This window comes from Lonchura striata, chromosome 28 (assembly GCF_050655825.1).
Source record: "Lonchura striata isolate lonStrDom1 chromosome 28, ASM5065582v1, whole genome shotgun sequence".
In the NCBI taxonomy this organism is placed as follows: Eukaryota; Metazoa; Chordata; class Aves; order Passeriformes; family Estrildidae; genus Lonchura; species Lonchura striata.
Window position 1 is genome coordinate 4,565,607 of NC_140730.1, and position 24,289 is coordinate 4,589,895.

A 24,289-nucleotide genomic window follows, 5' to 3' on the forward strand; every position below is an offset into this window, starting at 1 on the left:
AATCTTTTAACACCAGACAAGAAGCAATCACATTAGAGGAATTACTTTTATCTCCCTGAGATACTGTCTTATTGCTTGGATATTTTCTGCCAGGACTGTCTTACCTAGTCCTTTGGTTCTTCTGCCTGGGGAACAAATAGGTAAGGAAAGGCAGACTGTTTTAAATTACCCTTTTTTTTCCCCTCCCTTTTTTTTTTTTTTTTTTCCCTTTCTCGGCTGTGCTGAGGATTTTCTGCCTTAAATGGTGTCTCCTAGGTGATGTGGAAATTCAGAGCTCCAGCTTGTATTTTCTCCATTCCTCATTGCCTTTAGGAGCTGGAAGGATTGGGCAGTCACTCCTAAGGTAAAATGTACCTGGCTGTTCCTGCACCTTTTGTTTGAGCCCTTTTCAGATTTGGGCCACTGGACTGGACCTCTTCACCTTTCATCTTAAGCTGCCCCATCTAAATACAAATACTCATATGCCACAAGAAACCAGGCAAGTCTAGATGTGTGTAAGGAAAATATCTGGTGTGTTTTTCACTAGCAAATGTCTCTGCAAAAGAGAAACGTGTTGGGTTTACAATGTGTTTTTCTTCTAATGGTTCTTTTTTTGAAGCAGCATCTCAGGTTTGGGCAGAATCTGTTCCCTCATCCCCTGGGAATTGTGCATCTGAGCTCTGCTGTGCTCCTTCTAGCACTCTTGTGTAGACTCCTCCATGACAGATGCAACATGTTTCTTCTTCCTCTGCATAGGTGACCTCTCATTTCCCTTTTTCTCTGTCTTAGTGCTAAGATTTCTTTTATCTTCCCCTTAATCCTGTTACTCTGGTATGTAATTCTCTGTCTGGCTCTGTAAACCCCAGGTGCTGATTGACAGCTCTTCTGCTTTTCATTTACCAGCAGTATTTTTATGTCTGTTGTTCTTTACTGCAGTCAGGGTGTATGTCCATTCATGGACTCCAAAAGAGACTGGATTTATCTTTCCTTCTAAATAGACATTTTCTACCCGAGGCACTGGGTCCCTTGAGCTGTAACAAAAGCCTAGAGCAGCTTTTGCAGCAACAGCTGATTGAAAAAGCAAGCTAGGCATGCAAAGGTGCCTGAAAACTTTGCTTGCCTAGGTGTGATTCGTCCAAGGTGAGGATTGCTGCTGTTGCCATAAAGCTTTCTTGTTTTAGACATTGCCTTATCTGCTTGCAGCTGTTAAAAATGAGAACAGCTTGACTTGCCATAGGCTTCCCAGCTGATGCATCTGTGGCTTCCAAATAGATGGCAGAACCCTGGCAGCCTCTGCAAGATATGTCAACAGAAAGTTTGACCAGTGTGGGGAGATCCTGGGGGGTTTTAGGGTGCATTTTAGGAGTGGTAACACCATCAAACACAAGACAGCTCTCCAGCCTTGAGACACTTTGCAGCATCCCTAGGTTCAGACCAGGCCGCAGAAAGCTGCAGGCCTTTGTGAGTCCATTTCCATGAAAAGCCTGGATGCAAATTCCAGACTCTTGCTGGCCCTCAGTGAGTGCCCTGGCAGCTCCACACACAACTGGGCACAACAGCCAGTGCTGCAGAGAGCAGGGTACAGAGCTGTAGCTCTGCTGTCCACAGGAGTGAAGAGGAATCCCCAATCCCTCTGGCTCTGCCTCTCTCATTCTTTCCACTACTTCAGTCTGCGAGCCAGGTGGGTGCTCATTCACCACCAGTATTCCTCGTTCTTCCCTCTGCTCTGTAAGATTGGGATCCCTCTTCTTCCCCTGGTAACACCCCCCTCCTTTTTCCTAACCTGCCTTTTCCTGCTGCACATATCTCCTGCTGCAGGGGCCTGGGTAAAATCACACCTGAGAGATCTGGGTAGGGTTTGAGGCTCTGGCACTGTGGGGAGAGGGTAGGAGGAAGGATGGGACTTGGGGACCAGACAGGAGAATGCTGAATTGGGCTGCAGTGGGAGCACAGAGCTGTGGCTGCCCTGGTTATGTTGTGCTGTGTAGCAGGGTCACCGCTCCACTCACTGCTGCCCTCCCTCCGCAGGATCCAGGGCAGGAGAAAAGGGGGATGGCAGACAGCTCTCAGCAGAGACTACGCAAGGGGAAGCAAGGCCAGGCTGTGCCTGCACCACGGTCCTTTTCTCAGGCACAGGACCGGCATGCTCAGTGGAGCCGAGCACCTGACTCTGCCACAGCTCTCTCCGCAAACAACCCAGCCAACACCCCCTCCCTCCTCCCAGCACGAGGAGTGTATTCATCTTCAGGGACACTGGGGCAGCATGACAGGCTGAAATGTGTGGTGTGACGACAAAAGCCGTGCACGCTGCAGAGGGAATGCTCTGTAGGAGCTGTGGGCGGCCGAGCAGGGCTGGGCTGCATCCCTGCAGCACGGCTGCTCCTGCTGGAGCTTCGGCTGGGCTGTGCCCCAGAGTCACCCCGGCGTGACAAGAGATGGGGCTCAGAGGTGACACAGCCACCCGGCCGTGCTGCTTGGAGCGCTGACATCCCCTCAATGCCTCAGAGCAGCTGGCAGAGCTGGAGAAAGCAGTGGGAGAGCAATGCAGAGCCTGGCGCGGGGAGGGAGAGCTGATCCCCTCAGCAATAATGGCTGCTTCGACATGGATTCACAACCAGCGGCCCCTGACCATCTGGCACGGTCTGACACAGGCCCGGGCTGGCATGCCTCCGCCAAGCCCCAGTGAGGAGGCAGCTGAGCTGCTCGGAAGAAAGGGAATTTTCCCCAGAAAGGCAGGGGCAGGCAGAAAGGTGTGCTCGGGTTTGTAGACCCGGGGCCGTGTATGTGTTTCCCTTCCAGCTTAGCCCCCTTCAGCCCCTGTGCTCGCTGCTGGGTCACGGCTGCGTTACAAAATTTCCAGCTTAAAATGAAATAATCTCTTCGCCTCCAGACCCTTGTGCCGAGGTACTAAGAAAATGGGCCGAATGCGAATTTCTGACACGGATGTGGAGCGCCTCAGCCTTCGTGGGTGCTCAGAGCTCTCCCTTGCTCCCAGGGCCCCCCGCGCTCCTGGCCCCTACAAACACAGCTCTTCCCTCGCCCGCGGGGATGGCGATCGCGGCAGCCGCTGCCGCCTTGCCCACCCTCGTGGCCCAGCCGGCCGGTCCCGAGGGGCCCTCACGGGCCGCTCCCGGGGGTCTCCGGTGCCTTCCCCGCCGCCCCCCGCTCCTGAGGGGCCGCGGCGGCGCGGGGCGCGGCAGGGGGCGCTGTGGCGCGGCTCTTTGTGGCGCCGCGGCGGCGGCGCTGGCGGCGGGGCCGTTCCCGCCGCGCTGCCTCCCCCGCCCGCCCGCCCGCAGCCGCGCCGGGCGCGGGGCATGGCCAGACTCACCGAGGGCGAGGCGAGGAGGCAGCCGCCGCCGCTCCCGCCAGCGCCGCAGCCGCCCCCGCCGCCGCCGCCGCCGCGCCGAGCCTCCCCCATGAGCAGCAGCGGCGGCGCGGAGCCCCCGGCGCAGCCCGACAGCATGAAGGACCTGGATGCCATCAAGCTCTTCGTGGGGCAGATCCCGCGCAACCTGGAGGAGAAGGACCTCAAGCCGCTCTTCGAGCAGTTCGGCAAGATCTACGAGCTCACCGTGCTCAAGGACCGCTACACCGGCATGCACAAGGGTGAGCGCGGCGCGGCGCGCACAAAGGGGCGGCGGGCCGCGGGTCGCTCCACGCGTGACCCACCGCGATGTGCGGTCCTCCCGCACCCCCCGCCGCCCTCAGCGGCGGCTGGCGGCCCCCGATCCGCTGCCCGGGAACGCGTCCGCATCCCCAGCGCCCGCGGGCGGGGTCCCCATCCCCGCCGAGCCCCGCCGAGCCCCGCCGAGCCCCGCCGAGCCCCGCCGAGCCCCGCGGCCCGCGCCCCTCCGCCGGCCCCGGGCCTGTCGCCCCGCGTGGGGTGCGGGGACAAAGGCGGCGGTGGCCGGGCCGGGGCTGCTGCGGGGCGCGGGGGCCGCAGCGGGACCCTCGCTGGGCTCCTGGGCATCCCCTCAGGGGGCTCGCACCGACCCCGGGCAGGGCTTCGGCGCTGCGGCTTTAAAATCCGTGCAACAAAGAATGTTGGCCGCGGACGTGCTGCTGTCAGTGGCGTTTGGGGTAGGTGAGGGCCCTTCGTGATGGCACACGGGGAGATGAGGGGGTCTTCCTTTGCTGAAGGACCTTTAATGGGTGCTGAAAAGTTTGAGGAGGCTCCTTGAGCCTCGCTTATTGTTGTGTTTTTATCCTGAAGAGCTGTCGCCTTCAGTGGAGAGGCTCTACCCCACCCCAGCAGGTGTTTGGGATCTTGTGACCAGCACGGCTCCAGCCAGGAAGGGAACTCGCGGAGTTGTTTGCTGTGGGATCCGAGGGGTTGATGGCAGCATCGCTCCCTGGCGCGGGTAGAGCAGGGATCCGACAGTGAGTACCCTGAAAGCTGTCGGTGCTCAGCCTGGGCTGCTGTGCCCTAAAATGATCTCTGACGGAGCCATGTGTTGGTGCATGCCGGAGGGAGTGTGCAACGCACAGTCCTGATGCCTCGGATTTAGGAGGAAGGGTAGGAAAAATCAAGTGCCTTGGCAACGTGAACCATTCTAGACTGAACAGAGAGGGAAGAGGACAAGAAAAAAACAAGTGTATTTTCAAACAAAAGGCCAAATCTAACTCTCTAGCACAAAAGGAAAGCACTTTCTCATTGAAGCCTGTGGGGGCTGGGCTGGCATGAATTTAGCTGAAGAAGTGTGTCTGGTTGCAAGTGAAAAATGAGGATGCCATGTGCTTGTGTGTCTCTGTGTGCAAGGAACTGCATCCAAACCTGCTGCCAGGGGATGGTGAGTTGCAAGGTTTCAAACCCAGCAAGGAGGAGAATGGGCCCAAGGCAAGAGACAATTGCACATTTCATTCCAGTTGACGTCTTAAATATAGACTGTGTGGTCTGAGGTCAGCTTCCAGGCAGGAGACAGATTCTAGGGCTCTGCTTAGGTATGGAAATTAGAGGGGGCAGCAGTGGTATTAGCCAGATATGTGTGATATTAACTTGCTGTTAAAAGCAGGATTTCTGCAGCAAAATAAATACATCCTTTTGGTTCTAACATTTTTCTTTTAGTGGAGGTTGGTGTTGTTGGTCAGGGGTTGTTCTGTCCAGAAGAGGCTGTTGAGATGTGAGGTTCTCTGGTGGTTGTTGTGAGGTTGTTTCTACACCTCTTCACTTCCCTGTGCCCATCCCTGGCCTGTTTTGTACAAAGTGAGAGGCTGGGGTTCCTTTCCTGGTGGCATGAGTTTGCATGTTGATCCTCAGCCCGTTTTGGGAACAGCCTCTCCAGAGGAGTCATCCCTTCACAAGGAAGTGTGTGGGGGTTTAGCGTGCAGCGAGGGAATGAGATCCACAACCCAGCCCACCCTGGTGCCTGATCACTCTCGTTTACCAGGTTTGGCTGCAGTGCCTGTGCTCCATGCAGGAAGGCCACCCTGGTGGGGAGCTGCTGTGGCATCTGCAGGCCTGGAAGGTGCCAGGCCTGACCCAGGAGCTGCAGTGGCCTGGAGCATGTCACAGCCCCTGAGCAGGGGACACTTCGGTTGCAAGCTCGTTCCTGCACTGAACAGAAGCCACCTTTCTGGGGCAGTTCTAACAGCAGACTCAGTTTTCTCTCCCCATGTTCCTGATCTGCAGTGAGATCCAATTGACAGCTCACATGCAGCTTCCATCTGCTTTTTTCCATTTCTCTCCCCAAAGGGGAGGAAGCGGCTGTGTGAGAAGCCAGCACTGCTGGTGAAGCCCAGCGTGTCCTCTTGTGTTCCCTTGCAGCTTGACATGGAGCTGAGCAGCCACCTCTGCCTCCAGGGAGGAAGAAAAGGTGGAAAAGGCCTGCTAGGGGCTGGAGGATGCTAGTTGGGCTGCAGAGTCCAAGAGCTGGTTTTGTATGGGTGCTGAGAATGAATGGATTTGGGAGAACCTTAGAGATTTAGAAATGTGAGCTCTGCTAGGAAATGGTTTTGTTAGTACCTGACCAGTCATGTCTCAGCAACCTGGCTACTGGTAGCTGATACTATTCCAGCCTAATATTATTCATGAGGCAGTTTTTCTATTTATGTAAATCACAGATACATTTGCATGTTAATGGCAGTGTTTGTCTCAAAGCTAATATTTTCATGGGAAGAGTGGGGAGGTATTTGAACAGGCTTTTGGAATGGGTCAGGGGAGGCTGAGTGGGGAGAATCAAGTGGAAATTTTTGGCCTTGTATTCCAGGATTAAGCAGAAGGCAGTTCCTTCACAAGTGTCAGCTGGATGGGTTTGCTAGGAGTGCTCATGGTTGGGAAAGTGGAGCGATTAAGGAGTGTGAGATGCTAAACTGAATTGCAGGGGAATATTCAGCAGGGGCAGGAGCAGCCCTCTCACAGGCCTGTGGACAGATAGGTGGCTTTTCCAGAGAGCAAGGATACAACAACCTCAGCCCAACTTGCCTCCCTGGCAGCCCAGTTTTGACTCAGCTTCTGCAGGCTTGTAGATTAGCTCCCCACTGACTCCATGCTTCCCCTGCTGAAGTATTTAATGTGATTTCTGATGCTAAGCAGAATCTAGAGATCCCTCCCTCCTGCAAACCAGCAGCCTTTTCTTGCTCAAGGCTTTAGACTGCTGATGTGTGAAGTAATATTTAGGATCTGAAGGGACTGTAAATTCCAGAGTCAATGTGTAGTTTGTAGGGAGGATCAGGCACTGAATATATATATTTTTAATGCAGTCTCTTGCAAATGAAACTAGGCTGGGTTCTGCTTTCTGGGAGCTGGAAAACCTCTTGGACCCCATGGAAGTAGGGTGGAACCACCAAGGCTGATGGGACACAGAGGGATCTTTGGCAGAATGATGGTGGCCTGGCTTTGCAGACAGTGCTCTGGGTGCTGTCCTTCATCCCTGTGCTGGGAATGGGTCATTGGCACTGCCCGGGTGCCTGGGACCTTCCAGGCTGACACTTCTCAACACCCTGAGCACTTTCTAACACCACGTCCTGTGTCTCAGCAGGCACAGCCGACTTGGTGTGAGAAGTGCCCAAAGGGGCCTGAGCCTGTCTGTCTGAGCTTGCTGTTAACTAAAGCAGGAAATGTGGAAGTGAGAAAACCTAGTGAGAGTGACAGGCCCCTCTGCACCTCTGTGGACATCTCTTCACTCTTGAGCAGAACCTTGGGTGGCTCTGTCAAGCCCAAAGTTTTAGGAGCTCAAAGAACCCATGAAAGACATGGTGAGCAGAATCCTGTCACAGCATCCCAGGAGCAGCTTCACAGTTAGAGTGCAAGAGACAACAGCTCTTGAAGAAGGAAGTTTATTTTCCCCAAATATTTGTTTACACATTTAGGCTTAGAGCACAGTGTTTCTGCCAAACCTTTTCCTGTATTTCTGACCAGGACTTTGTAAAGAGAATGGAATTGACTACTCAACCTCCAAAACACCTGGTTGTGAAAGGCAGTAATCATATTTTCCAAAAGATATAGCTGACATCTTTAATTCCCTCCTTTCCAGAGCCAGTACAGCTTCCCAGGTTCCTACTATTGGAGAAGTAAAAATGAGAGGAATGTCCTCAAGCCTCAGAACTTAGAGACATGAAGAGCAGTGGACCACGCTGTCCTGTACCTGCAGCCCCAGTCCAGACCTTAGAGGCTGCCTGAGTGCTGCTTGAGTGAAGAGAAGGAGCACAAGTGGCTTCTGCGGAGCAAATACCCACATCCTTATAGGGCAGAGCAGCAGTGGGGATTGCCCTTGGGTTGGAGCTGGAGAGAGGCATCTCCAGGCTCCACAGTTACAGGGTGTTTCTGTCTCTGGAAGCTGCTGCCTCTTGGTACCTGAGCTGCTAAAAGATGAGCAATGTGCCTTTGCTGTAGGGAAAAGAAGGACCAGAGGTCTCTAGGGAGGGGATTCATGGCACTTTTTCACATTGGTGCTGGTGGACCTAGGTGTTGCTGGCCTTTACAAACCCCTGATCTGGCATGATAACAGTACCTCCTTATGTGAGGAGTGTCTCTCCTTTATCCCCACTAAATGGTGTGTCTTTGTTCAGTTCTCATTTTTAGCTTGTCCTCTCATGGACTGGGGTTTTTGAGTGTGCTTTGCCTCTGTTTTGCCATTGTTGAGCATTGGAATCTGGGACTCAAGGATGGGGTTTGTGTAGACATAATTCTGCTCCTATCCTGAGTTTTCTTAGGCTGATACTCCTGAGGCACAGATAGTGCCTTCACTGCACGTGGGCATAGTACCAATGCATTGAAGCTTTTAGTGGAATAAATTGCTTATTCCCAAGTGCTGACTTCGGAGTTTTGTGAGCTAAACCTGGCCCAAATTATCTTAGAATTCTGAGTCTTGTATGACTTGCAAAGTAACAGATTGAAGCAGCATGTGGAATTGGGTATCCATGTTTGAGACTTTGGTGACCAGGGCTTCAAATCTGTTAGAAATAGATTATAGAGGTTATAGAGTCTGGTCTCTCTGGTTATAGAGCTGCTTTAGAAGCTTGATGTCAGAGCAGTCCATAGGGAAAAGTGAAAGCTGAGGAACTTCCCACCACAACAGAGCCAGCTGACTTTGCCAGGAGCAGTGGATGACCTGCATTCTTCCTGGCCTGACTGCACTTGTTAAATTACCTGTTGGTCCCATGTTTGACTTTGATGGAGCATTCTTGGTTCAAAACCTGGGCAATAAGGAGTTTTAATGACCTCTTAGAGATACCTAGTGCTTTAATGACCCCTTAGAGATACCTTTGCTGTTTACGGAAGGTTTTTTCCTCTAGCAAGAGGTGTGAGGACAGATGTGATGTGCTTAGCTGCAGCAACCTTTTGGAATAGGGTTGGATAATGATTTTGCTGTGGTTGGGATTGTCCTGAGGAGCTGGCCTCAAGGTGTTGTGTACCATGGAGTCCCACTGGGCTGGAGGGGAGAGGTCCAACAGTTCCTGCACCCACCTTTGGGTGCAGCTCATAGAGAGCTGAAGCAGCTTTGGAGTACCCCAAGGCAGGCACAAGAATGTGGAGGCAGAAAAATGGGCCTCTCTGGCCAAAACAATGCATCTGCAGCCCCAACACAGCAGTGTAGACAGGGATATTCATCAGCAAGCCAGAGGGACTCGTCCTGCCTTTGGTTGGGATGTGAAATGCCACTGTGGATGGGAGGGGGATGTGTGAGGGGGTCAGATGCGTTCTGAGTCTATTCTCCAGTGCTTTGCCTACCCTCATCTGAAACAACTCGAGTGACGGAGCTCCAGGCACTTCCCTGGTGAGATCATTCCACAGTCTAAATCTCTTTCTGCTAGGAAATGTTTCTTGATAACCAGCCAGATTTTTCCTTTGCTTATTCTTAGCGTCAGAGCACCCAAAGATGATCCCTCTTCTTCCTGGAGGGGCTACAACTCCTCCCCCTCCTCCCTTGGCTCCAGCGTTCGTCTGAGATGTTGAGTCATATCTTGACTGAGAATGTCAGGATCTGGCCTTTTCTCTGTGCTTTTTATCTGGCTTCTTAAGTTTGCCCTTGCAGAATGCAAGAAGCTGTGCTGGGCTCTGTGTTGCCCTTGTGGTGCATGTGTACGTTGGTGTGTGTTTGTGTGCATCACACAGTACACAAGGCCAGGCCTCTCCTGCCGTAGCTCCCTGATTTATGAATCTGGATCACAGAGCTTTTGTAAAAGCCTAAAATCCCAGATACTTCTCTTCTTTCCCTGCTTCTTTTCTTCTTTTAATCAGTAATCATCCTGGTCCTTGCCTCTCTCCTGATCCTTGTGTTTGGGACTGTCTCTGCCACAGACAAGACCAACTTTCCTTTTGCTGTCCCATTGTGTCTCACCTTGTTCAACACCTGTGTCAAGACCCATTGGGTCCTTTTTCTAGCTTTTAATAGACTTCAGACGTGGCCTGTAAGTCCTTTCACGTTGTTTCTTTGTCTTTTTTTTTTCCCCTGGAGCTTTAGACACATCCAAATTATGTAACATTTGTGTTGATGTTCATCTGCAAGTGCCTGTCTAACTTGACACTCGCTGTATCTGCTGCAGGTTGTGCATTCCTCACATACTGTGCCAGAGACTCTGCCATCAAAGCCCAGACAGCACTGCATGAACAGAAGACTTTGCCAGGGGTAAGTCCCAGTGAATTGTCTGGAGCTGATGTGGGAAGGATGGTGGGGAATTTTCAGGGGAAGGAGTGAGGGTGAGAAGTGGCTTAGATCAATTTTCCAGCTCGTGGAAGAGAAGAGTGTTCCAGGGCTTAGAACAGGGATATGGGAGTGGAAGCACAGCACTGCTCTTCAGAACTGCTGTGTTTTTTCTCTGGCCAGGCCTGTTTCTGTGCTGCTCTTTGCTCTCTGTGGTGTGACAGGACACCTTCAGCCTTCTGCCCCTGTCACTAGGGAGCTATGGGCTTTGGGGTGAAGTGTATGGGTGCACAGTGGGAATTGCTGGAAAACTCACATGGGATAAGATACCAGAGCCTTTTTCCAGGTGTGCAGAACCTCCTGGTGCATCCAATTCTACTCTGCTATTGCCCTGCAGGGTACCTGGATAGAGCTTTGATGCAGTGGCTGAATTGGATCAGCCTCTCAAAAATAAAAAAATACACTTGCCACATGCCATTGTTTGGAAGAGAAATGGATTAGTTAGGTGAGAGAAGGACTGCTGGTGTGTTCCTCACTGCACAGCTGGCCTTGGGAGCAGAGTTCAGTGGCATTTGAAGGAGGCTGGGCACTGTGGAACAGGTCCCTCCTTGCCTGGCAGTCCTCTGCCTCCCTGGGACCTGCTGGAGAGCTGAAAGGAATTCTAGATTGTTGCCCTTCCCATTTTGGTATGATTTAAGAGCTTTGACTGGGCAGTTCCCTTGCAGTACTGAGGGGGTTGATCAAGCTCATTGAAGGGATTCATTTGGAGGTGAGTAGGAGGAGGAGTTGGGTACTTATAGATAGAAGCTCACAGGAGGCCCTGAGTGCTCAAGGCAACAGAATAATTAATGTAAACCAGGGGTCTCTGGAGGGTGGTTAGGAATTCTTAACCATAACATTTTTTCTTTAACCCATACAGGTCCAAAGAGCTCCCCTCACCTCTCCTAGGTCCTCAAGACCTACACACACACGCACACACACATCCTTTTCTATATTTGTTTACCTGTGCTTTTTTGGCATGGGCCTGTGCTGGCATCTGAGTGCTGGAAAATGCATGTGACTTAATTATCACTTAACAAGGTCCTTATCTTAGGACAGCCAAGGGGGAGAGTACAGATAACCAGCACAAATCTGCCTGAGTTATTTTTATGTGATGGGAATGGTCGAATTTTTGAACTAAAGCAGTGTAACCTCATGTGTTGGCCCAGGGCAGAGCTGACAGTGTGTGTAAGAACAAGTCAAAGGATGGAGGAGCAGTTGAGAGGAGTCATGGTACAGTGCTGTTAATGCAGTGGGGAAGTCAGACGTGTCTCTGAAAAATTATTCATGGGAGGCTTGGTGGATTCAAGGCAATCTCGTTTTTGCTACAGTTCTACATCAGGGATTTGTTGCATGTTTCACTATGTTCTCTACTGTCTGTGCTCTCAGGGGTTGTAGAGAGCTGCATGGAGCAGTGTTTAAAGCAGCAATTTATCTATGATGTGGTGATCTAAAGGCTTTTTATGTTAAGGGAGGTGTAAGACACTGCCTGGGAACAGTAAGAAATCTGTGGTAGGTGAGTACTTTTGAACATACTTGTCTGGAGACAGTTAATGAGCAGTGTGGTGTAATTATGTTTCAGGATTAGGATGAAGATGAGCTGTGCTGCATTTGGAGCTATTTTCAGGCTGCCAATATACCACTTCATCACATTTAGTTTCTCTTTTGTTCAGTCCCTCAGTGACCAAGAAGGCACAATTCTCTCTTTGGCCATGCAGAGATGGTTGCTTGGCATGGACATGGGCTGGGTGAGCTCTCAGCCGTGGTTTGCTGGTGCCTGTGTAGCATCATCACCTGTCCTTGTGGGAAACATTTTGGAAATGAATCACAGACAGGAGAGCCAGGCAGTTGCTTCCCTGTTTTAGGAACAAGGATGTAAAATTTCTGTATATTATATATATACACTGATATGTAAAATAGCTGTATATATCTCTGTATATTCACATCTGGATCATCTTCTGGTGATCTCTGGGGCAAAGCCTATCCCCAGGAGTTCAGCCAGGGCCCCCAGAGCACACAATGTACTGAGGTTTCAGCTAATGGGCCACAGTCTGATAAACAACTGATTTCTTGTGCATTTTACCCATATCCTTTCTCTGTACTGCACACAGCAGGAGAAGAAAGATGAAGGGTTATGAAGTGTAGGGTGACACAAACTGTCACCTGAATGCATGACCAAGCCTCAGCAGGTTTAGAGACAGCAAGGGGTCAAGCTGGCAGAGGAAGGATCTTGTGCTGATCCTACACTTGCTGTTGTGTCACCAAGCAATTGCAGATGCCCTGAGAACCAAAGTACCTTCCTTTGTTGGTCTCAGTGCAGAGAGCTGTGGTTGAACTCAACAGTTCATGAACCTGAATAGAGACAAATTACTTTCTATCTCCAGACTGAGCATGTGGTGAGGACAGAGTTATGGAAGTGCTTTGATATGGTTTCTGAGATAGCCTTAGGCTGTGAACAGGCATCTAGAGCAAGACTTCTGGCTCCTCTTGCAGGCTGTCACTGGGCAGGTCTGGGCCCACAGAGGTGTTCCTGAGGTTCTTCAGGTCTGCCAGCAATGTCAGCCCACCTGCAGGGCCATGAGTGCAGTGTAGCTTACGCAGGCTTTTCTGTATAGTTATATTTATATTTTAGGTTTTCCACATAAGTCAGTAGGAATCACTGTTGTCTGTATTTATTCTTGTGGCATTTGGGGGGCAAGTTCTCTTTATATGAGGTCAAAATTGTCTTTTGTTTCTGAATTGAGTGCTGTTGGATATATGGTAACTGAATGGAATTTAAACGAAAAAGCTTATTTTTAACACTAAGGCTCAGCATCTTTTATTTTTTTGAGGTAGACAGAATTTTGGCTTTTACATTCTTTTATATGGGCCATTGTGATCAGGGTGTAAAGCAACAGGACTGTCATAGAATCATCAGGTTGGGAAGGACCTCTGAGATCATTGAATCCAACCATTAACCCAGCACTGCCAAGTGCACTAAACCATGTCCTTAAATGCCACATCCACACATCTGATGGTGACTCAACCCGTCTCACCTGTACAGCTGCATATTGTATTATCTAACACACACCTGTGCTGCCCTGAGAGATGAGGAATTGTTGAAATCAGGCCTTTAAGGCTATTTCCTAAATTTGGTGTCCTCTTCAGCTGCCAGCCAGCCCAGCAGTGCAGTGTTTCACCTTCTCCCCACAGCCTGGCACACACCTCCCTGCCTCAGTGAAATGATATTATATCTCAATAACCCATGCCTTTGATTCGTGATTGTGCCTTCACTTTGCTGAGTTCTGAAAGGAATTGGAGAGGTTATTAATGACACACAGTGATCACACAGCAAGTTAAAGCCTCTTGCTAAGTGAAATTTGAGGGAAAAGCATCCAGCTTTTCAATATTTCGCAGAAACGCTTTATGTCTCTTTTCATTTGCAGCCAGACAGTTGCAAATTACATAAAATTGCTCCTGAAGAAGAAGAGGAAGAAGAATAGAGGGAGGAAGTGGAGGGGGGGAGGTTTAAAAAAGTAATTCTTTTGGCAAGGTACAGTTACAGTTTTATTTCTATGCAGAACAAAGAAAGGCCTGCTGAAAGGTAGGCAAGTAAGTGGCAGAAATTGGTATTGATCCAAGCTGGGAATACGGGCAGTTTAAGAGCAGTGATGAGGGTACTGAAATGTGGCTACATCACAGGGAGAACTCATGGATGCAGGGACACAGGAATGGAAAATTACAGAGAGCAGCAGCATGAGAGCAGACAGAGACTCTGCGAATGCACCAGGGGTTGAGAAGCTGCAGCACTAATTCAGGTGGTTGGGCACCAGCATCGTGCAGAGACCCAGCAGAGCTGGAGCAGAGGGCATCCCTGTGGGCAGGCTGTGTCCTGTGCTGCCAGGAGCAAGGGCTCACCTGGGCCATCTGTCAGCATCCACAGCCCGTGGTGGCAGCAGGGAGCACAGGTGACTGGAGGGACTCTGGTGGAGAGGGCAGTGCATCTCATTCTTCCCTCTTGTTTGTGCAATGCTGGTGTGAAGCCAGCCTGGACCAGTATTTCTGAAAGTTTCAGGTGGTCTAAATGTTTGGCCGAGGTTTAAAGCTTGTTAATCTTTGCAGCTTGAACCCTTGAACAGGGCAGGGTGGAGGAGTTTTTCCCGAGTCCATCCTGCAGGTTTGATAGACAATAGCAGCAAGTTGCTGAGAGCCATGCAGCATTATCAGTTAGAAATACAGAGAGCATGCCAAGGCTATCTCATGGAAATGGCAGCACCAGGACCTGAAGGTGCTCGGCTAAAGCAGCTCCTGGGCAAGAAACAGCAGAAGTGCCTGTTGAGTGCAGAGAAAAAATACTTGTGCTGTTGAGGATTTGACTTGAGGGGCTGAGAACTCTCAGTGAGGCAAAGCAGCTGCCCAGTGAGGTGCCTACAGTGAGGATCAAGCTGCTAAGGCAGACATTGCCTCCTGTTCCCTGTGGAATTGGAAGAGCAGTGAAAGTAAAGATCAGCACCCATTCCCACGTGCTGACCAAGTGAACAAATGCAGGTTCTGTCCTGTGCACAAGGGGTCTTCCTTTCTCCAGAGAAATTGCTGCCCTTTGCACAGCCAGGCCCTGGCATCTCCTTGCAGCACAGAGCTTTGGCTTTTGCCTCCCAGAGCTGCATCTTCCCTGGTGACCTCACTTACCTGTGCTTGTGAACTCACCTGCATCACACAGAGCTTCCTCTTTGCAAAGGCACCACCCTCCACATTCCCACCTCTGTGGGGTCATATGGGATGTGTGCCTGCACACAAGCGTTTGTGAACATGGATATAGATGGGATCACAGGATAATTTATGGTGGAAGAGACCCCTGGGGTCTCTGCTCAAACCACACTCAAAGCAGGGCTGACTATACCACATCACTGAGGGGCTTCTCCAAACGAGATTAGACTGTCTCCAGGGGCATCCTGCTGTCACCTGGGGCCTCTTTTCTAGTCTGCCAGCACCCCTAAAGGGAAGCAGCTTATCTCCTATCAGCCCAGAACAGGCTCAGGGGATTCATTTGGTGGTGCTGGGGCTTGGGCCCGTTTTGGGTGGATTTTCCCGTGGGTGTGTCAGTATCGCCAGAGGTTTTGCTCTGCTCGATTGTCAGTGTTAGTGGTTGCCAAGGGAACTGGCACAGCCACTCTGTGTGCAGCAGAGGGTCCCCGTGCCTGCCCCCCTCTGTTACATCAGCACAGATGTCTTTTTCTGGCCACTGTCATTGCCTTCCATGGGGCAGGAGAAGGGCATGGCTGCAGCAGCCTGTGAACCTGCCAGCACAGGCAGGAGAGGCTTGTGCAGGCTCTGCAGAGCTGCTGTGTCCATCAGCTCTGACACTGCTGCCCCAGGCTCTTCCCTTGCCTGCTTCTTTGGGGTGCTTGGAGGCTACAGCTTGTGCACAGAGAAGCCCCAGAAGGTGCTCACTGGGCCAGTGGTGCACTAGTGGGCACAGGGAAAGGCACAGGGTGTTGGGTGTCCTTTCCAGTGGAAAGATCAAAGCCTCCTGAATGTGTGCTCCCAGCTTTTCCCTGTGTGGCTTTCTTGCACTTTCTCATGGTAACTTGGTGAGCCACCTCACAGCATCTTACTCCTGCTTTTTGCAGGCCTTAAGCCCAAAGCATTCCTTGGGCCTGCTGAGCATTTTCTGCTTCAGTGGGAGTGATAAATGTGACAATCTTGGGCAAGTCTCTGAAGCAAGATGCTGAAGAAGGATGTGAAGCTGACAACTGTGTGTCTGAGCACCCAACAGTGCCCCATGGCTTTCTGGAGGCCAGAAAGATCTTTTGTGGTCTTGATGAACTTTTTAGAGGAGTTTTTGTGTTTTCAGTTTCATCAGTCCTTCAACAATCTTCCTTGCTTGTGCATAAAGATGTAGCTGAGCCATGCAGGCAGAAGCTGTGTCGTTTGTACTCTGGGATTCACATCCTGCTTCTGCCACAGACTTTCTGCATGATCTTCATCACCACATGCCTCAATTCCTCCACCTGGAACACACTGCTCATAATTATCCTTGTCTCCTCCATAGCAGGATTGAATGAGGTGAATTCATAAGCAGCCTGTAGAGCTGTGCCAGAACTTGGTACTAATGTTGCTCGTGTTTCTGTATGAGACAACCCCTCTTTCTCAGGGAAGGATGGTTCTCCTGGACAGGACTAAGGCACACTGAGATGTCAGAGGGAAGATACAAGCAGGAAGCTTGAGTGTTGAGGCTGGCACCAATCCATCCCTGCTTGCATTCTCAATCAGAAACGGAATCCAAATGAACAAATTAGCATTTAGATTTATGTGCTCTGCCCAGTTAGAAGTGATTATGATCATTCAGGCAGGGCATTTTTAACTGGCCAGAGGAGGACAAGCCCACAATTTGTAAAGTGGAGAGCCTAGGACCTAATTCTGCCAATGGCCTTGGATGCCTTTTGGTTGCTGATATCCCAGAGGAGCCAGCCTGCATTGTGTGCTTTGTACACTCTGCTTCTGACCCTCTTAACACTGTGAGGTTCCCCTGCATTGCACCTAAGGGGCTATTTTACATCACTTACTTGTAATTAATAGAGAGGCTTGCCCTGCTGTCCCAGGGGGCTTTTTCCTTCCATCCAGCTTTTGCAGTTTGAAAGCTGAAGAAGGGGGATCTGGGAGTCTTCTCCTTGAAGAACAGGACTACCAGATTGCTGAGCTGACTGACAGTGCTCATGCTGGGCACTGATTAGGGGAGCCAGTTCACCTCCAGAAGTGGAGTGGTTTATTTGGGGTGTGGTGAGAGTAGTGGTTCATTTTGGCCTTGGTGAATCCAATAGCAAAGCTTCCTCTGACTTCAGAAGTGCCAGGATGTTTCCTTAGATCCTTCATCTTCAGGGTGCTACAAAGGTGGGGAGCATTTCCTCAAAAGCAGAAGAGAAGCCCAAGCAGAGGGGGGTTCCCTGCTTCTCCATGCTGCCCAGATCCTGGGATTGGGGTGGATGTAATCCAGGCACTTTCAGCAAGGCCTCTTACCTTGCCTCTTCCTTGGAAGTCCCTGGGCTCCTCTGGGCTGCAGTGACCCTCCCTGTGGGTGCTCCTCACTGTTCTCAGAGGGCTGCACAGATCGTGGCTGAGGTGCTTTGTGTGACACTCCCAAGGTCACTTCCTACCAGGAACCCCCCAGAAAGCCAAGAAAGGCTGCAAGCTCATGAGAAGGACAGCGGTGCAGGCAGAGAAACATCTGTGAGAGCTGAGAGCAGGGGAGGGCCAGCTGTGTGGGGGAAGCTGTGTGTCCAGCCAGGAGGGAAATGTGAGTGAGAAGCTGGAGCAGGGCAGTAGGAGCTTTGCTGCCCATCTGGTGCCCACTGCTGCTCCAGAGGATTTCCTGAGTGCAGTGGGTCATGGAGCTGACAGCCCTTAGTGTCATCAGCAGCAAGTAAGGAGGACCCTGAAGTGTGAGGGTGAGGGACATTTGGCCCATGGTGTCCTGGCAGCATGTGCTAAATGTTAATGTGATGTTCTTAAGAAATGAAGACTAATAATGCTCAGCTGAATAATTTAACAGGGAAGATGAAGCTCAGCTTGTGAGGCAGGTGCAGGCTCATGAATCATTTGCTGGAATTCTCCATTCTACACGTGTACTCACCTCTGTGTTCCTATGTGGTAAAAGGCAGCCATGTCTGTGCATGTGCATCTTCTCCACTCTGGGAATTTAAGGCAGGCACATCCTGACTGCTGGATTCTGGGCCCAGCTGGGTATATACAAATACAGTTTTCTTATCCAGGTGTCCTCTCTGATTACTGTGCAGCCTCAGGTGATAGCTGGAGGCCAGGAGAATTTTACTTCCAGAGTTTGCTGTGTAAGCCAGAAGTGGGTCCTCCCTGCTGCCCTGTTCCTCTCTTTCTCCCTCAAATGGGAGAGGTAAAACTTGACCATCCCTACTGTGTGTTCCTGTAGGGGACAGCTTTTTGTCTGAGACCTGTGTACAGAGTTTAGGATCCCCCAGGGACAGTTCTTAAGGCCTTAAGGTGGTTGAGTTAAAGCTGCTGTGGACTCCCTCTGCTTGAGAGACCTCTGATAATTTGTTTGGTGGCAACATGAGACTTAGAAGGATTCATGTGGTGGTGTCCTTCTTCATGGAAGCCTCTTCTGTGCAGGGAGGACCATGGCTCCCTCTGCCTCAGCTGGGAGACCTCCTGCTCCAGGAAGAAGCTGCCAGACAATCCTGCTGCTCTTCTCCAAGCCTCAGCATCTGGACAAATTTCTTGTATCTTGTTTTCTTCTCTTTACCCATATCTTCCAGAGCAGATAAAGAGCAGCCCATGGACCTGACTTCAGGTTGGTGGGTGTCTCTCAAAGTCACTGGAGCTGGAAATGGGCAGCCCTTGACCCAGGGCTTGGTCTGACCTGGGCAGGGGGAAAGTCTTCCTGTGGCCACCCCAGGTGCTGTTTCAGGTGGGCAAGAGAGGAGTGTGGCCATAGCTGGGGGGTGCAGGGCAGCCCTGCTTCCTCCTGTAGCCGCAGCCAGGAGCTGCCTCTGGGTTTGCAGCAGTACTAACCCACAGTGCTGTACTGGCACTGCCACCTCTCCTGCCAGGGCATCGTGCTGCGGCCCAGCTGTGGGCACGTCTCCTCCCTGGGTCTGTGGGATGCCCTTGCCCAGGGTGGCAGGTTGGGTGGGGTCACCAGCCCTGGGGTCACGTCCCTGGGATGGGGGAAAGGATAAGGATGGACAGATGGGCAGAGGGGGCCCCTTCCCCAGAGATCATATCAAAATGTCTCTTTTGTGCAAAGCAGAGGGAATGCCCCCAAGAGCTGGTTTCCATGGCAACTGCAAATGTCAGGTTCCATGTGGTGAATAACCGTTTCCATGACAACACCTCCTTTATCCTAGGTGCTGGGAGCTGGAGTGACAGCCCTGTTGGGGGAGGGGACAGGGAGATGGCCTCAGGTACTTAACCTCCCCCTCGCCTCCCCCCATCGCCCTCAGCCCCTGCATCCCTGCGAGGGAGGTGCTGGATGTGTGTGCACTGCATTTCCACAGCATCCCTGCCGCCCCTCCTACCCCCAAATGGCTTTGGGGCTTTGGCTTCCTCACAGAAGCTGAGATCCCAGCCTGTGCCTCATCTCCCTCCCTCCCCATCAGTTCAGTTAGTTTAGCCCTGGTTTGGCATCCTGGGTAGAAAGAAAGCTATTCCTTGGTGCTGGGGGAATCCACGTCCTGGATGTGACGTGGCCAGCTGCCTCTCCTGGCTCTGCACGGAGCCCTCTCTTCTGAGCACACATCTGGGCTGCCTGCCCTCTCCCACTCAGCCTGCTCCCACAGCTCTGCCAGCCTCAGCTCACACAGGCAGGGTGCCAGGGACCGTGAGCAGTGACAGCAGCCTCTCAGCAAGGAAATTGGAGGCTTTGTGGAACAATCTCTGACCTCAGACTCCCGAATCCCTGCCCCACATCCCCCTCAGCTCAGGAAGGAGGGGCTGGGCCCTCTGGGAGTTCCAGTGCTGCGAGAGCTGGGGCCACATGGCAGCAACAGCAGGACATCAGGGGCTCTGCAAATCCCTGCAGCTGATCAAGAGTGGGAGAAGGACCTGCAGCCTCTCCCTCTTCCCTAAATGTTTCAGCAGGTCTTGAGGTCGTTGTCTGTCAAAGTGCAGCATGGCAGCAGCTTGGCCTTCCTTTGGGGAGCTGCCAGCCCATCCCTGGGGCCATTACCATGATCAATCCTTGAGGCAGGAATGGCGTGGGCCTGCTCCCAGCCTCTGCTCGTCCTGCCTGAGGTCCATCAGCCAGAGGAAGCCAGCTTCAGAGCCCCCACCTGCCAGGCTGTGTGCCATGCCATGCCAGCCTGTCACCTCCTGGTTGGCATCTCTGTCCTGTGAACTGCAAAGCCACCTCACAGATTTCCTCCAGCTCCTGGGGATGTGGAATCTGCCTCTGGTTTCTGGCCAGTCTGGCTCAGTCACTACTTGGAGGCTGACAGCCCTCCACATATTCCATGCTGGCTTCTAAGCACATTTCAGATGGTGACTTTCATGGCTTGATTTCATTTTCTGTTTTGTTGCTGTTTTTCCTCAGGGGTTTCCTAAGAGAGGGGGCAGACGATGCCTGGACCTGCAGCTCGTGTGCAGGCCTTCCCTGCAATATTCTGATTGTTTTTTATTATGAATGTCACTGATTCAGGTCACTGTCAGCCTCTGTGACTGATGCTGAGAGACATGGAGTGAGATGTGCTGTGACTGTGGAAATTTGCCCTGTGCACCATTCCTTGGAGGATATTCTAGTGCAGTTGGATCTTGGTAGCTGGGAAAGGAGGCTACAGCTTGTCAGCTGCCTCTCTGGGCAGCACAGGACACAGAGACTTGCCAGCAGATGAGTTTTGCCCTGCTTTTCAAACCAGGCAGTTAAAGCTGTGTGTTCCTTAATGCAGCTACTTCTGTCTTACCTGGAGAGTCCCCATCCCATGTGAGCTAAGATGCCCTTCAGGCTTGTTTGTGGTTGGATTATTGCTGATGACACTAATGGCTGCAAGAGAAAGAAAAACCTCTTCTCCACACCCAGGGGAGAGGAATTTTGACACTTTCAACCTGAGCATTGCCCCTGAGGGCCAGAGATGTTGCTGGAGAGCAGCACTGCCCTTCTCAGGAGCTACTGTGGTGCACAGAGCTGTCTGTGTGAGGGCTGGGGAAGGGGAACACGACAGGCCTGCTTGCTGTGCTGCTTCTGGCCAAGTTCAGAGGCAGTGTCTCTTCCCTGCTGCAAGGACGGTGAGTGGCTCCATTAGGTGACGTGGCTGTGCCTGCACTGAGTCAGGGCAGACACAGGAAGAGCTTCCAGGCACAGCCTCACCTCAGGCCACCCTGACCACTGTTCAGGCTCCAGTCACATGGTGATGAGCTGCTTCCTCAGAGCCCTCTCTGTGCTGCTTGCAGCAGCTGAGGAGGCAGAGGTTTGTGCGTGGTGGGCATTTCCAGGAGAGCTGGGGCGAGCAGCTGAGCAGGGAAAAGCGCCAGGTTCCGTTTGGAAAAAATCATCCCTTCTTCAAGGGTACTGCTTGCCATCACAGTGTCTTGGTTTCCCTTCTGCCTCTCTCTCCTGCTGCCCTGTTGACAGTGCCTTCAGCAGCGTGGGCTGGGCACTGGGCCAAGCAATAACCTCTGCATTTCTCTTCCCTTGCAGATGGCGCGCCCGATCCAGGTGAAGCCCGCGGACAGCGAGAGCCGTGGAGGTAGTTGTCATCTCTCCTTGTTCCTCCTTTGGTGGCCCTGTGCTTGTGAGGGGGACCAGGAAATGAGACACAGGGTCCTGACTCTGCCTTCCTCTGTATGAGGAGGAGTCTGTGTGTGGCAGAGATCTGAGGGGTGGGAGGGCAGTGTAGGAACACAGCTGGACACAGCAGGCAGCTGACAGCACACCAGCTCCCAGGGGTGATGATGTGGCTGCCCCCTCCACTCTCTTTCCCAGCTATTTGAGGGTGCCATCAGCCTGGCAGTGTCTGCCCCAGGACATTACTGAACCACACCCGTGTGGCACTGGGGCTCCTGAAGCCTTTGGGAAGAGGTTCCTTCATTCCTACACCTGATCAGCCCAGTAAGAGCCAGATCCCTGCAGCAGCACTGGCTTTTTAATGTGTTCAGCTCACTGGTCTGCAGCTGATTCTCCTGTCTGCAGCTCCCTCCACTGCCTCCCCCATCACTGCTGAGCTGTCTCAGCCCTGCCATTCTCAGTCCTGCTGCAGCCCCCAGCACATTGTCAAGGCCAAAATGCTGTTGCAGAAAAGATCACATGGTGGGGAAATAATGTCTGAAGGGAAAGGATCCTGAGATGGAGGTGCTGCCAGCCTGCAGGGGACAGCTTGGTCAGAGCAGCATGTACTGAGAAGTTCAGAGCTGGAAGGTTGGGAACAAGAGAATCTGGTAATTTAATGGGGAGCTCTCAGCAGCTCAGATGCCTCCTCCAGGTGGAGAAGGTTTGCAACTTCAGCCCTTTCCAAACCCATTAACTCATTTTGCTTCTTTTCCTTGCCTTACTGATCTATTTCTTCTCCTTTTCTCTCCATTCCTACCTCTGCCTCTCTATGCCCTGTGCTGTTGGTGCTGCCCCTGAAAGCAGTTTAGTAGAGACCAGAGGAGGGTTTGTGTGCTGTTGTTTTGCTGTGAGACAGCATGTCCTGCATGCTTTATTTAGGTTTTGAAGGCTTTTGTTTTACATTTCCAAACAGTTTGTAGTGACTGTCAGTTATTGCACTGTCAAGAACATGAGATATGTTTGATATATATTATGTGAATGTGTGTATTTATGGTTGTGTGATACTCCTTAAAAAAAAAATCTATTTAAATCAGATAGAATCTGTAACTTTTGGTTATTTACTTGCACACCTAAGTTTTACTGAGGTCTGGGCATTTTACTTCAGCCCCTTGGTTTAGGGTTGAATTTAAGTCCTTATCTGTGCTATAGACAATCAAAAGAGACCAGAATCTTCAGGGTGTTTCACTGTTGAAAATGATGTTAAGAATGGATGAGAGGTCCTTTAGAGATGCCTGCAGTGGGTGATGTGGGGAGGGCTGGCTTCTCACTGGGACCTCACATAGCCTCTGGATTCAACCGTTAGGTGGTCAGCCCTTCCCCTACTACACTGATTTTAAAAAAAAAAAGAAGTTTATGTGTCTGAGTGCAACTCTGGAGTCTCTGGTATCTAATCAGGGCTGAGGCCATCTCTGCATCTCTCATTTGCTGGTGGGGCACTCCTGGGGGCTCTTCTATACACACCCACCTGATATGAAGGGCTGGGATGTGACATCTCTGATGCCTCTGTCAAATCAAGCTGGAGCAGCTCAGCAGGTTAAAAACCAGGGTGCTGATTTAGAAACAAGCTTTTGGCCAAGGCGCTGGACTCTGAAATCTCTAAGTTTATGAAAAGTGCCACATTCCCTAATGGTTGCAAATGTCCGAACATCAACTCTGCTTCCCATGGGCAAGAGCAGAAATGTTTGGAGTTTGAGCACCTCCCTCCAGGCTCCGTGCAGAGCCCAAGAACAAGCAGCTCCCACAGGATCCTCAACAAACTGGATTTTTTCCTGAGGCAGGAGCAGCATCAAGACAGCACCCTGTGTTTGGCTGAGACAGGTTGCTCTTCTGAAATGTTTCTGTCGTCATGCTCCACTTGTCAGAGCAGTGGCTGAACAATTTTGCAGATATGGAAAGAGCAATCCCTATAGCAATAGCCCCACACTGGCAGGAGGTGAAATAAAGATTTGGGGCAGGGCAGAAGTGTATGGGTTAGGAATTTATCAAGGAGTAGCTGCATGCATCACTGAGGCACTGCTCTACATTATCCTTGAAGGGAACCTCTTTTGTACTCACCAGGGACTGACATTTCTCAAGTGAAGCACCCTGAATTAAGAACATGACCCTAGAACGCCAGAATTCATCTCTTGGTCTGAGAGATGCTCATTTTTCTGCCAAAGGGGCAGTTTTGGCCAAGCCCTGCAGAGGCTGTGTGGGAATATCTGGATGCTCAGTGTTCCTGCACCCTGCAGAAGACATTCACTACGGAAAAGTTGGTGCCTGCATTAGTTCAGAGTGGGACTTGTGATGCTGGGCCAGACATTGTCAGCTTTTCCTTGCTCTCTGCTGGGAGCCTGCAGTGCCAGGAGGAGGGGGACAGAGGAGTTCATGTGCTTGTCTGGAGCACTGGGCTGCAGTGATGGGGCATGACAGGTACCCAAGCCTTTAGCACTGCCCAGGGACAAGGAAGCTCTCTCTGCTTCCCGAGATGTGCTGCATCCCATCCTCAGCCAGGAGCTGCCTTCCCTCTCTCCCTGATCCTGCCTGCTGTTGGCCAGATGACATGAATTCACAGGCTTTGTAGGAGCTGTGTCCAGGAGCTTTGTAGGAGCTGTGTCCAGTGCTTGTGTGCTGTCCCTTGGCCACACATTCAGCCTCAAGCCCCGGCTCGTTGCCGTGGTACCTTCATTAGCAGTGTGGTACCTTCATCAGCATTGTGGTACCTTCATCAGCATTGTGGTACCTTCATCAGCAGCAGTGTGGTACCTTCAGCAGCAGTGTATTACCTTCATCAGCAGCGTGCTCCACGCTGGCCCCTCCTGCTGCCTGCGTGGCTGACGGTGCCCAGAGCACGTTTCCATGGGAACTCGACAGTCAGAGATCACAGCGAATTTCCCCGCTTGCTGGACAGCACTGGAAATTGCCAATCAGAGGGTGA

At 51.6% G+C, this 24,289-nt stretch overlaps 1 protein-coding gene and 1 long non-coding RNA gene across 5 annotated transcripts in view; both read left to right on the plus strand.

The window, feature by feature from the left end:
- Positions 1 to 2: 2 nt before the first annotated feature.
- LOC146765059 (uncharacterized) lies at positions 3 to 2,138 on the plus strand. Its single transcript, XR_014950290.1, has 3 exons — positions 3 to 140; positions 256 to 343; positions 2,008 to 2,138. It is a non-coding gene; the product is annotated as an uncharacterized LOC146765059 (long non-coding RNA).
- Positions 2,139 to 3,264: 1,126 nt separating this feature from the next.
- Positions 3,265 to 24,289, plus strand: part of CELF5 (CUGBP Elav-like family member 5) — a 36,923-nt gene continuing 15,898 nt past the window's right edge. The window contains exons 1-3 of one of the 4 annotated variants that reach the window (XM_085562478.1): positions 3,265 to 3,585; positions 9,964 to 10,046; positions 21,244 to 21,292. In XM_085562478.1, coding sequence (XP_085418604.1) covers positions 3,294 to 3,585; positions 9,964 to 10,046; positions 21,244 to 21,292 — 424 coding nt within the window. In that variant the 5' untranslated portion in view covers positions 3,265 to 3,293. Of the gene's footprint in view, positions 3,586 to 9,963; positions 10,047 to 21,243; positions 21,296 to 24,289 lie in introns of all 4 variants that reach the window. The other 3 variants (XM_085562477.1, XM_021540134.4, XM_021540135.4) reach the window with 3 other exon arrangements.